This window comes from Aricia agestis, chromosome 6, assembly GCF_905147365.1.
Source record: "Aricia agestis chromosome 6, ilAriAges1.1, whole genome shotgun sequence".
Taxonomy (NCBI): Eukaryota; Metazoa; Arthropoda; class Insecta; order Lepidoptera; family Lycaenidae; genus Aricia; species Aricia agestis.
In genome coordinates, this window is record NC_056411.1 from 5,612,182 (window position 1) to 5,623,215 (window position 11,034).

The following is an 11,034-nucleotide window of genomic DNA, read 5'->3' on the forward strand; positions in this document are numbered from 1 at the left end:
AAATTAAGAAATTTAAAAAAACCTCCGCCAAACAACTTTAAAAAGTAATGAAATAATATATTTTACTGACTTTAAGTTTAAATAATTCCTAAGTGTAAAGTGATATTTTAGTCCATATTTGTTGTCAAGGTGTGTCGGGGGACACCCCTCTTTTTTGTCGGGGGTTAAAAAGGACGATACGGATTCATCGCCAAATTAGTTTTTTCTCAATAACTCGATAAATATACAACATTTTAAAAATCCGCTAGGTCTATCTCTCAATGATAGAATATTATACAATGTGTTAAAATAATAACTTAGTTCAATGCACGGTTATGGCAATAAATGAAAAATTCGTGAAAATTACATGCATGTTTGTGATTTTTTTCTATCGAGAAAATTTTAAGATATCGTGTTTTTGCTCAGATCGAATTCTCGGAAATATAATGTAGTATCTAATTTTAGAAAATGAAACAATTCGGGGCTTATTTTCAAGTATAAAAATGAATTATAAAATCGACACTTTAGGGATAGTCGCCCCCTTATGGGTAGGTAGTAATATATTAGGGTATACACACACATAGGTAATGGCATTCGTCGCGCCCTTAAATTTTGGCGCGAACACATTCTGTTCGATTTTTGAGAATTACTTTTCTATTTCAAACTATACCTAAACTAATATTAAGGTACCTTAAGGTTCCTTAGATATACATTGTTCCTTATCGTATATCAAGTTTTTTGCAATAAAAAAGTGTTTGTATGTGAACTTGAATAAATGTTATACCATACATAATATTATAAAGGATGTAACTAAACTAAGTGACAATACTTTAGGGTGTGTATGTGTTCCTCGTAGAGAGTTCACTGTAAAAGTAGCAGCGCTGAAAGGGCCAACTTTTTTTCACTTTTGTATGGGCAAGGGCTCCAGCGTAACGAGTTTCCCCATAACAAAAGTGAAATAAAAATTTGGTCTTTCAGCGCTGCTACTTTCACAGTGAACTCTCTACGAGGATAACATACAAACCCTAAATGTGCATTATCACTTAGTTTTGTTACAGCCTGTATTAAGGTAGAAATAAGACTTTATGTGCTGATAATGATAAAAATGATAAAATTGCCATCAATATTTATACAAGTTTACAAGAAAATGCGAAAATGTTTGGTGAAAGTCTTAAAAGTATTCCAAAGAGCCGCCTCATTAGAATTCAGGGGAGCAACTATAATTTTCTGTCAAATTATCTCGTAGCCACGAATTTTAAAATTGAAAATAGGATTGTAATATTTGCTTCAAAAATATTTTCATTTTCAACCACAAAGGGCCTTCGTAATGTACCTGCGCTCGCATTTCGGATACTGGATGAAATATTACGTTATTTCCTTTTATGCTAGGTCAAAACGCATCTTATACAATTTTATAGGTGGCAGAATATAGTGTTGAATGGGTACATAAACTTAGAAATAATCAATAAGTTTATTCAAATAGTAACCAAATAAAATATTCCGATTTTCGCATTTAATATATTAGTATGGCTAATATATTAAATGCGAAAATGTGTCTGTCTGTTAGGATACTATTAATCCCGGATAATTTTATGGTTCCAGCGCGATAAGAAAAAGAAAAGGAACTAGCGCAGTTTTCATTTGACAGTTCTCCTTTACCAGCAGACTTTTGACTATATTATAGACCATCTTCATATTAGAATGCCTGAATCAGTATTGCTTTAGAGTTCAGATTTAAGAAAACTCATTTGAGTTCATAATAGTACTGCATTGTGTTGCTTAATAGCAGAACAATGCTATGTCATTAGTCTTTGTGTTGATTGAGTATCATTTAAGGACTAAGTTATGTGTGTGATTGTAAAGCTTAAATCGATAACAAAGTTCAAGATTATCTTAAAATATTATTACAGCTATAAAACTAAATTGAAATCGCTTAAGGCACATCTTGAAATTAATAAGCAAATATGATGTAAATTGGAAGTGTGATTAAAATTCTTTAAGAAGTCGCGTTATTAGTATTTTGTCTCCATTTTGCCCTTCGCAAAGTCAAAGTATTGCTATTCCGTTCATTGACTTTAAACATGGCCTTTATTTGACTGTTTATGTACAAAGACGTAGAGCTAATGGTAAATATTATAATTATTGCTATTCCGTTCATTGACTTTAAACATAATTCTTATTTGACTGTTTATGTACGTTCAAAGACGCAAAGCTAATGGTAAATATAATTATTGCTATTTCGTTCATTGACTTTAAACATAGTTTTTATTTGACCGTTTATGTTCGGTCAAAGACGCAGAGCTAATGGTTAACAAAACTATACCACTTTTGAACTACTTCGAAAAGAAATACGTTTGAAAAGTGGTAAGCAGATTGAAAACCTGTAGCTGTTGTACACTGTAAAGTTAATTTAAATATTTTTGTTGCTATGTACTTTCGTTTTAATTAGACAAATTTTAATTTCTCCGACCTCCTACCTCCTGCTTAGGGTTTTTAAACCCAAGGTTAGGTTAGGATATACGTTTATAGGTCTAAACTTATCCTATCCTTATATTATATATATCTGAAACTAACGTCATCTTATAATAATAATTACTATTGTGTTCCTTTTTTGTGTCGCCGGCAACATTTTGTGTTGAATAAAGCAAATAAGTTTGAAAAAAAACCTAGTTATAATGACTATAACATTCTCGATCACTTGAGCTCTAAAAATAGTTATTATAAAATTAGATTCAACATTTTTTAAATCCCACGCACATACATTTGAATGAACCGAAAATACATCTTTATTTACGTGGGGGGAACTAAGTTATATATTAAAATATTTTACTTCCCCCAGGCACAGTATTACAATATTATAAGAAACTGTAATACTGTGCCCCAGATGTATTTTCGGTGTGTTATTATTATAAATAAATAAATATTAAAATATCTTAGGGATATTCTATTGGAAATTCGATTGTTTAACCGACAAAAACGGCAAAAACAGAGGGGCATTATACCTCGGTCAGAAATCGTGTATGTATTCGTGCGATATATAAATATGGGAGTGAAGGTCTTCGGTTACGAGTTAAAGTACTCATGAACACTTTTTCCGTACGCACGTTAGTCAAACGAGGCTGCTATATACTTGAACGTCTCTTCAAGCGTGTTCGCCGTTTGTGCCAAGGTTAGATTCGTCAGTGTGTTAATGGCATCAACTTGCAAACGGACGAACCAGTTTTGATACAGTTTCATAGGATTACAACATTTTTTAGGCCGGCCGCATGCATTCCGATATCTTTTTGCGTATTCGGAAATCCGAATGCATGAAATTAGTACAAAATACGTTAACTGCCGCACACGTTCGTTTTTCTTCGTACAGAACGAATTCCGCACCACGTACATACGTTTCAAATAGTATAACCGGCGCGTTCGCGCGTGAAAAAACGAACGTTTGTACAAGTCTCACGGAATCCCGTATACAGAAAACAAATTTGGAAATCGAATACGGAAAACTTGGATTTACGGCCAGCCTTTAACACGAGAGTACGTTAAGTGTGTTATCGTCATCATCACTTACGGTCATGGAAATTGTTATTTACCCACTTCGTCCACTCATGTCTTCAATTGTTTTAGAACAGTGGCCAACTGCGACAGCAACCCCACAGTAATATTTTTTTAAGGCGGTTAGTAATTCGTTTGGTGTGTTAATCACTTACGGTCTTCTCGCCTAAATCGTGCACGCGGCAGTGTAGATGCACGTGCGTCCCCATTTGTGCTGTCACGTTGTTCGTCGACGGCTCGTCCTCGAAGAAGGGCAGCGGCTCCAGCGTCGACGTGGACACATCTTCTTCCTCCTCATAGATCTCCGTAAAGATCTCATGCCAGAACGGACCGTTTATCACCTTCTTGTCGCCCGTTTGGAAGTCTGAAATGAAGTTCTGAGTTGACAATGGAATTGACATAATTATCTTCGCATCGAAATCAAAAGAAAAAGTTTTCTGAGTTCGTGACTATACATCCATTTTTTTTTTAATTGCAAGGCAGTTCAAGTAGCCCTGATGTCACTGCGACCCTTAAGGATCTATTGTGACTCCTTCGCATTAGTATACATCCATACTTCCATATCCATATTATCCATACTAATATTATAAATGCGAAAGTGTGTCTGTCTGTCTGTTGCCTCTTCACGCCAAAACCGCTGAACCAATTTTGCTGAAATTTGGTATGGAGAATCATTAATCCTTAAAAAAATTTAGGGTTCCGTAGCCAAATGACAAAAAACGGAACCCTTATAGATTCGTCATGTCTGTCTGTCTGTCTGTCTGTCTGTCCGTCCGTATGTCACAGCCACTTTTCTCCGAAACTATAAGAGCTATACTATTGAAACTTGGTAAGTAGATATAGTCTGTGAGCCGCATTAAGATTTTGATACAAAAATGGAAAAATTATTAAAAATTTTAGGGGTCCCCATAGGTAGGTACAATTGAAACAAAAAAAAATTTTTTCATCTAACCTATGCGGAGGGGTATCTATAGATAGGTCTTAAAAATCATATTGAGGTTTCTAATATCATTTTTTTCTAACCTGAATAGTTTGCGAGAGAGACTCTTCCAAAATGATAAAATTTGTGCCCCCCCCCCCCCCCCCCACTAACTTCTAAAGTAGGGGTAAACACTCATGATAAGTCTAAAAAAATGTATGATGTACATTACATTACTATAAAAACTACCAACGAAAATTGGTTTGAACGAGATCTAGCAAGTAGTTTTTTATACGTCATAAATGGTAAACCTTAAATTAACTTTCATTAAATCAACTGAAATATAAAAATAATTCAAAAACCTTTTAATTTCATAAAAATAAACCTTATTACTGCTGCGGAACTTTCAATGGGCGAGTCCACCTCGCACTTGGCCGGTTTTATTTTTTTAATAGTAATATCAACGAAGACAAAAAAAAAATGCCGTTTGGGAAATTCACCCATATGTATGTGTCAGTTGTTTAGAGTTGTGTGTAAAAGTAGCAGCTCTAAATTGAGGTTTAAGATAGGCTTCGGCCTGACCAATACCACCTCGCTTGCGGATGTCCTTTTTAAGCACATGTTCCCACAATTGTGTGCGATTTAGCATTTAGGCCAAAACCAAGGGTATTGATAGCAAAGAAAATTAATAGTTATATAGTATAAAATTCTTTTTATAATATGCATAAATGTGTACATAGGTTACACTGTGGATGAAACAATGTGGATAAACGTTTCTAACTGTAAAAATTATTCATCTTATCGACTACATGAAATTATTCTGTTTACCTTATTATGAAGTAACAATTTACCCTAGCTTAAGTATTTATACAGTTCAAGAGTAAATAGGCTGTATAAGTAGGCCAATTTTTATAGTCACAAAATGAGGCAACCATCTTTCAAGAGACATTAACCGATAAAATTTACTTACGCGTAAACACTAAATTATTTGCTCATTTCGCATGAAGTGGTCCATAAAAAAACTAATTCAAGTAAGTCTGAGCTTTAATATCCACAATATCTTGTTTCGTTTCTAATTTTATAAATGTGTTTTCGGGACACTTGCGATATTAACCGCAATTTCGGCGACGGTTACATAATTTCATTGTATGCGTAGTTTGCTTGGAATGTTGAATGTAGACATTTTATTTGCCTTTGTTTTGACTACATTGGATAGTTTATTTAGGTTATCTCAGGATTTCAACTATTTAACTAGGGGAGGGGGGCAGCATACCTGTTTGGAGAAGATGGTCGGTCTGGTAATTATTAACACAAAATAGTTATATTTTAGTTATATTTTATGATTGGTGAAATATGTTTATTTAAAGTTGATTGTATTTAAATAGTGATATGTAAGACTTGTGTCACAAAAAAGGTTGGAACGGCTGTGAGGTCACAGAATGGGTCAAGCGGAAGACCGGCGTTGGAACTACCTATGGGTGTTCCAACACTGCCGAGCTTGGTCCAATTTGCGGCTAATGTACTCATTTAATATTTATTGATAATTCAGCGATTTTGTAACTTTTTATTTTTATTTGTTCATTTTATTAAGTATTTTTATAGTTATGGCTGCAAATAAACGCTTATTCTATTCTATTCTATTCTAAAATTATGAAAATTGACCTTATTAATCTGACTGAAAAAAATATTTTGTTTCCAACACTTTATTTTCAGCAGAGTAGATAATAGTACGGGAGGGGGAGGTGCTATTTGTGTGGTCACTTGAACGTCATGGAGACCTAGTAGGTTTTTTACATTTGGTAAAACTGATTAAAAAATATTAGAGCGTTTTTTTATTTTAACGGTGGGTTCAGAAATTGAAGCCATTTTAAAGTTAAGAAAATATATCGAGAAAATTGCTTATAATAATATCTATGGACGCTTCACACCTCGTCAGTCTGGCCCCGTGCTAAGTACCTAAAGGACTTGTGTTACAGGTACCAGACAACGGAAATATATTTAATACTTTTATACTATACATATATTTAAGATTTTTATTATATCATACACATATTTAATATACATCCAGACCCGAGAACATTGAAAACTTTTTGTTCCGTCGGCGGGATTCGAACCCGCGACCCCCGGCTTGAGCTACCGACGCGCTCACCACTGAGCCACAGAGGTCGTCCTTATTTAGGCTTATTTAGGTGAATTTTAAACATATTTTAGACAACAAGGACTATATCATTTAGTTTAGTGCAAAATAAAATATCTGCGAAGCTTAGTTAGGAAAATATGAAGCTTCATTTTTTTATATTTTAAAATGTCCCTACAGGCCTACCCTTTTACCTAACCTTTGAATCGTCAATGTTTTATATGGAAGCTTCTTTGGGGTATACTAAATATCCCCTATCTTAATCTGACAGATCCGATGATATTTTAATATAAAAAAAATTAACCCACCACGTGAGAAATCTGATTTCTATTCTAGACATATAACATAACTAGACATAATATTATACGTGGGAGAGCTATGCTTCGGCACGAATGGGCCGGCTTGACCAGATAAATACCACGTTCTCACAGAAAACCGGCGTGAAACAGCGCTTGCGCTGTGTTTCGCCGAGTGAGTGAGTTTACCGGAGGCCCAATCCCCTAACCCCTACCCTAGTCCCTTCCCTAACCTCAACTATTCCCTTCCCTTCCCTTCCCTATCCTCCCCTATTACCCTATTCCCTCTTAAAAGGCCGGCAACGCACTTGCAGCTCTTCTGATGCTGCGAGTGTCCATGGGCGACGGAAGTTGCTTTCCATCAGGTGACCCGTTTGCTCGTTTGCCCCCATATTTCATTAAAAAATATATATATATATGGCGGAAGCCTTTAGAAGCTTAATCTGACACGCTCGAGCTTGTCCCGAAATCCCCTCTTCCCCTCCCCAACTATAACACGTTTTTAATTCCCACTTCCCAGGAAAATTGACGTTTATTTTATCTTCTAGCCCCTACCTGGGTACGCCCATGGTAGTGAGATATACAAAACACACAGAATTTTTAGGAGCACTACAAAAGATATATTTTTGGAAATACAAGTGATAGTTACGAGAAAACGATGTGCTTAACTACACCTATTATCTATATTACTTTGTATAGTTACCTCTTTACGCCTTAACAGCTCAATTGAACCGATTAAGATAAAAATTTAAAACTGGCTACACCATTTAATATGATCAAGCTGTTACGCAGCTACTGATCAGTAGTTTCGGCACTACGGTATAGCAATCCTACAATTAATATAGCCAAAACTCTATTGTAAAAGTAAGACTCGAAGAGCTAAATAAACGTTTAAAATTCACCGAAAATGAGTGAGCTAATTTAACAACAAAAAGTACATCGTTACTCAACAAGACTTGAACTTACAGGACGGAAACTAAATTGCGACGAGAACTCTTGTAAAATTGAAAACACTGAAACGAATATTAAATAAATGGCAAATTTAAATTTCCCCTGAAAGTGCGCAATAGACGCAGAAATATTTACAGCAGCGGCAAAGGTGGTTTCGCACTGGCGGTTTCCAGTGTTTTTGAATAAACATGATGTTTAACGCAATGAAGTTAAAAACACATGGTATAGAAAAGTGTGTGTTTTTTATGTTTATTACATTAAAAGTCGTGTTTGTTCGAATCATTATCCTGACATTGCAATATACAAATTATAAACTCAGACACGGTCAGATCTTTTAAACTGTAGCCAATAGTTTTAAATGCTATTTTCAGAATAGTATAACCTAAAATAGTACCTAATTAAAGAAAACTGTTACTTGTACATTGCAACCATGTGAAACCGGAAAGGGTCATTATTTTTAATATTATTATCATGACTGTGACTTACAATGGCGCATGTATGAACACGTACATGAAAACGTGTCCTTATTTACTCCACATTTTCTCCTACAATGCGGTCCTTTTGAAAATGCGCGAAGCGTCCTGTCAGTGTGCTACAGTCTTTATAGTGAAAAGATATGACATTAACTTGAAATACAGTGTACGCTGTAAATAGTGAACACAAACGAGTATATTTTATTCATGTTTGGTATAATGTTTTGAATTAATTTTAGTGCTCACTTAATTATTATTTATATTAACGACCATGCAGAAATATACTCTGATGAATTTTTGACGTTATAGTAGTATATTTTAATAGATATTCAAATTTAAATGTATAAAACTTTATTGCTGTTTCAAACTTAGTGTCTAATATTAAACTTAGTTTGTTGATGTCTGGTGAACACATACACAAATATCTTCGATTTGAGTGACAATATTTTTTAGTCTCATACCTGGGTATTTTATATCAATCGGGTAAATTACTATATATTATTTACGTGTCTTTGACATTGGTGATAGCTAATATCATTCTACGTGGTTTTGGTTAAACTATCCGGGGCTAGTATACAGTGAAACAGCGCGGCCTACCAGATTTATTCTGCGGTGAAAATTAGGACAATTTACCAACGTTAAAGCCTATTTTTAACTAGCTTCCCTGCGGTTTCGGTACAATTCAAAGCAGGTTTTGACCTCGTTTTATCTCTTTAGGTAAATGTAAGTCTTACCCAAGCAGCAGAGTGCCTTCGTAGTAATTACCGAGTGCCCAATTTAGCACAATCAGTTTGATGGTTTTGCTTTTCCTAATTACTACCGTCCATGATAATATTATCCTTTAGCGGAATCCTTAGCTGAGATGAATTTGTTAATTTCGCAGTTGATTTCTAAATAAAATATTACATAAAACAATATGCTACATAACAGGAGATTTTCATATTAAAATGCCTATGTCAAAACCCACAGAATTAAGACTTAGATCTTGACAGTGATATACACGAAAGTCTAATTTTCGCCTTTCTGAAAAAATGGACATTATTTCAGAAAGGCGAAAATATACTTTTTAAGCATTTTTTAATTACTTTTATTGATTACTCGTATTCTATTCGTATTCAACATTTACAATATAATAATATTCTTCATGAGTACATGAGTTTCATACAGTTATGCTCATTGTCTTTGAGCTATATATTCACAATAGTTTATTCATTGCATTTAAAAATCACATTTTCGTAATTATATGAGGTGAAGAGGAAAATTAAAGGGACTATTGTTGCGTTTAAGCTAAATAATGATTTCAAAGCTTCAGTCGCACGACAATAATGTTTTAGATTAATGCATGCTCCAGTTAAGCGATAAAGTAGAACATCTCGTATTACTTTAACGTATGTGTTTTATTTTTCATTCGAAACAATATTTTAGACGGCATTGTTTCATGAAAATTTTAAGCGTAAAACGTTTAGTAATATAGACACTTAATGTACAAGTTGGAAGCCGGCTACATGAAGCGGCAGCAGTCGACGTGTCGTCGCGACACTAGTGGTTTCTATGTATTTCTATGAAAAGTGTCGCTAGCTTCGAGTCGCTAGCTGTGGAGGGTATTTCATAGAAATACATAGAAACAAGTATCGCATCGACACGTCGTCTGCAGTAGTCGCATGTCACTCGGTTCCAACTTGAACTCCATTTTCCATTTCCATTCCTCACCTGGCAGCTGCGGCGCTATGACACCGAGTGCACGCGTGAGCAGCGAGCTGAATATAAGCAGGCTGGTCGGAGTCATCTCGTCAGGCCCGCCGCGCCGCGCGCCGCATCCCCCTAGCGCCTGTTGACAACGAATCATATCAAAAATTGCATCGAAATCGATCCATCCGTATGGATTACACGGTATGCACAGACAGACACGTCAAACTTATATTTATATATCAACCTTTCTTATTTGTGTGAAAATAGAAGAGTAGACAAGACAAAAGAATAGAAATATGATAAGTGGCCCGTATTTGTTCATCATGAGCCGACGTAGAGATTGCATAAGACAATCTCAAGCCAAAATTGGATTTTCATAATTCCAGCTAAATTAAACTGCGGCCTTTCATAAAACTTTAGTACTGCTAATCCGATAGATTAAAATACTAGAAATAACCCATTCAAGAAACTATCTTATAAGCTAGAACAAAAATGAAAAATATCAAAACGGTTCGCCTAAAATATAAAATTTTAAACTGCTTTAAAAATTAAAAATTCAACTTTGAAATTCGCGAATGTAAAATAACATCTCCGAAGCTCGAAGCGTAACGAAACTTCTATGCGCTCAAACATTAAATGTAATTGAAATTTAAATTGTAAATGAACAAAACGAATTCAAAACACTAGAGCTCAGACACGTGTAAAAAACACGGCAGATGTTACTCAAATCATAAACCCCAGCGCACACTGTTGAAAATAATTCATTTGTTTTTTACGAACAAAACGTTCCTCGCTCGAATCCGTAACAAAACATGTTAAAATCGCGAGTGTGAATAATATTTAATTGCGGAAGTTCAAATTTTAACACTCACTAGGTCATATGTGAATACATTTTGTATTGGGTACTCTTGAGACTAGATTCTGTCGCCGACTTTGGTTACGTTCAATAGAGTAGGTATTTAATATCAATGTTTAATAAAAGTTATATTTTGTGTCCGTAACAGGAACTTATAGTGGATGAACTTACCACTACAGGGATACCTT

The 11,034-nt window shown here is 34.8% G+C and overlaps 1 protein-coding gene across 1 annotated transcript in view; it reads right to left on the reverse strand.

Annotated features, from left to right (window-relative positions):
• LOC121728450 (obscurin) overlaps positions 1-10,114 on the reverse strand; it is a 38,306-nt gene extending 28,192 nt beyond the window's left edge. The window contains exons 1-2 of the mRNA XM_042116646.1: positions 10,012-10,114; positions 3,681-3,889 (exon numbers count right to left, since the gene is read on the reverse strand). Coding sequence (XP_041972580.1) covers positions 3,681-3,889; positions 10,012-10,087 — 285 coding nt within the window. The 5' untranslated portion in view covers positions 10,088-10,114. The remainder of the gene's footprint in view (positions 1-3,680; positions 3,890-10,011) is intronic.
• Between the last annotated feature and the right edge of the window lie 920 nt (positions 10,115-11,034).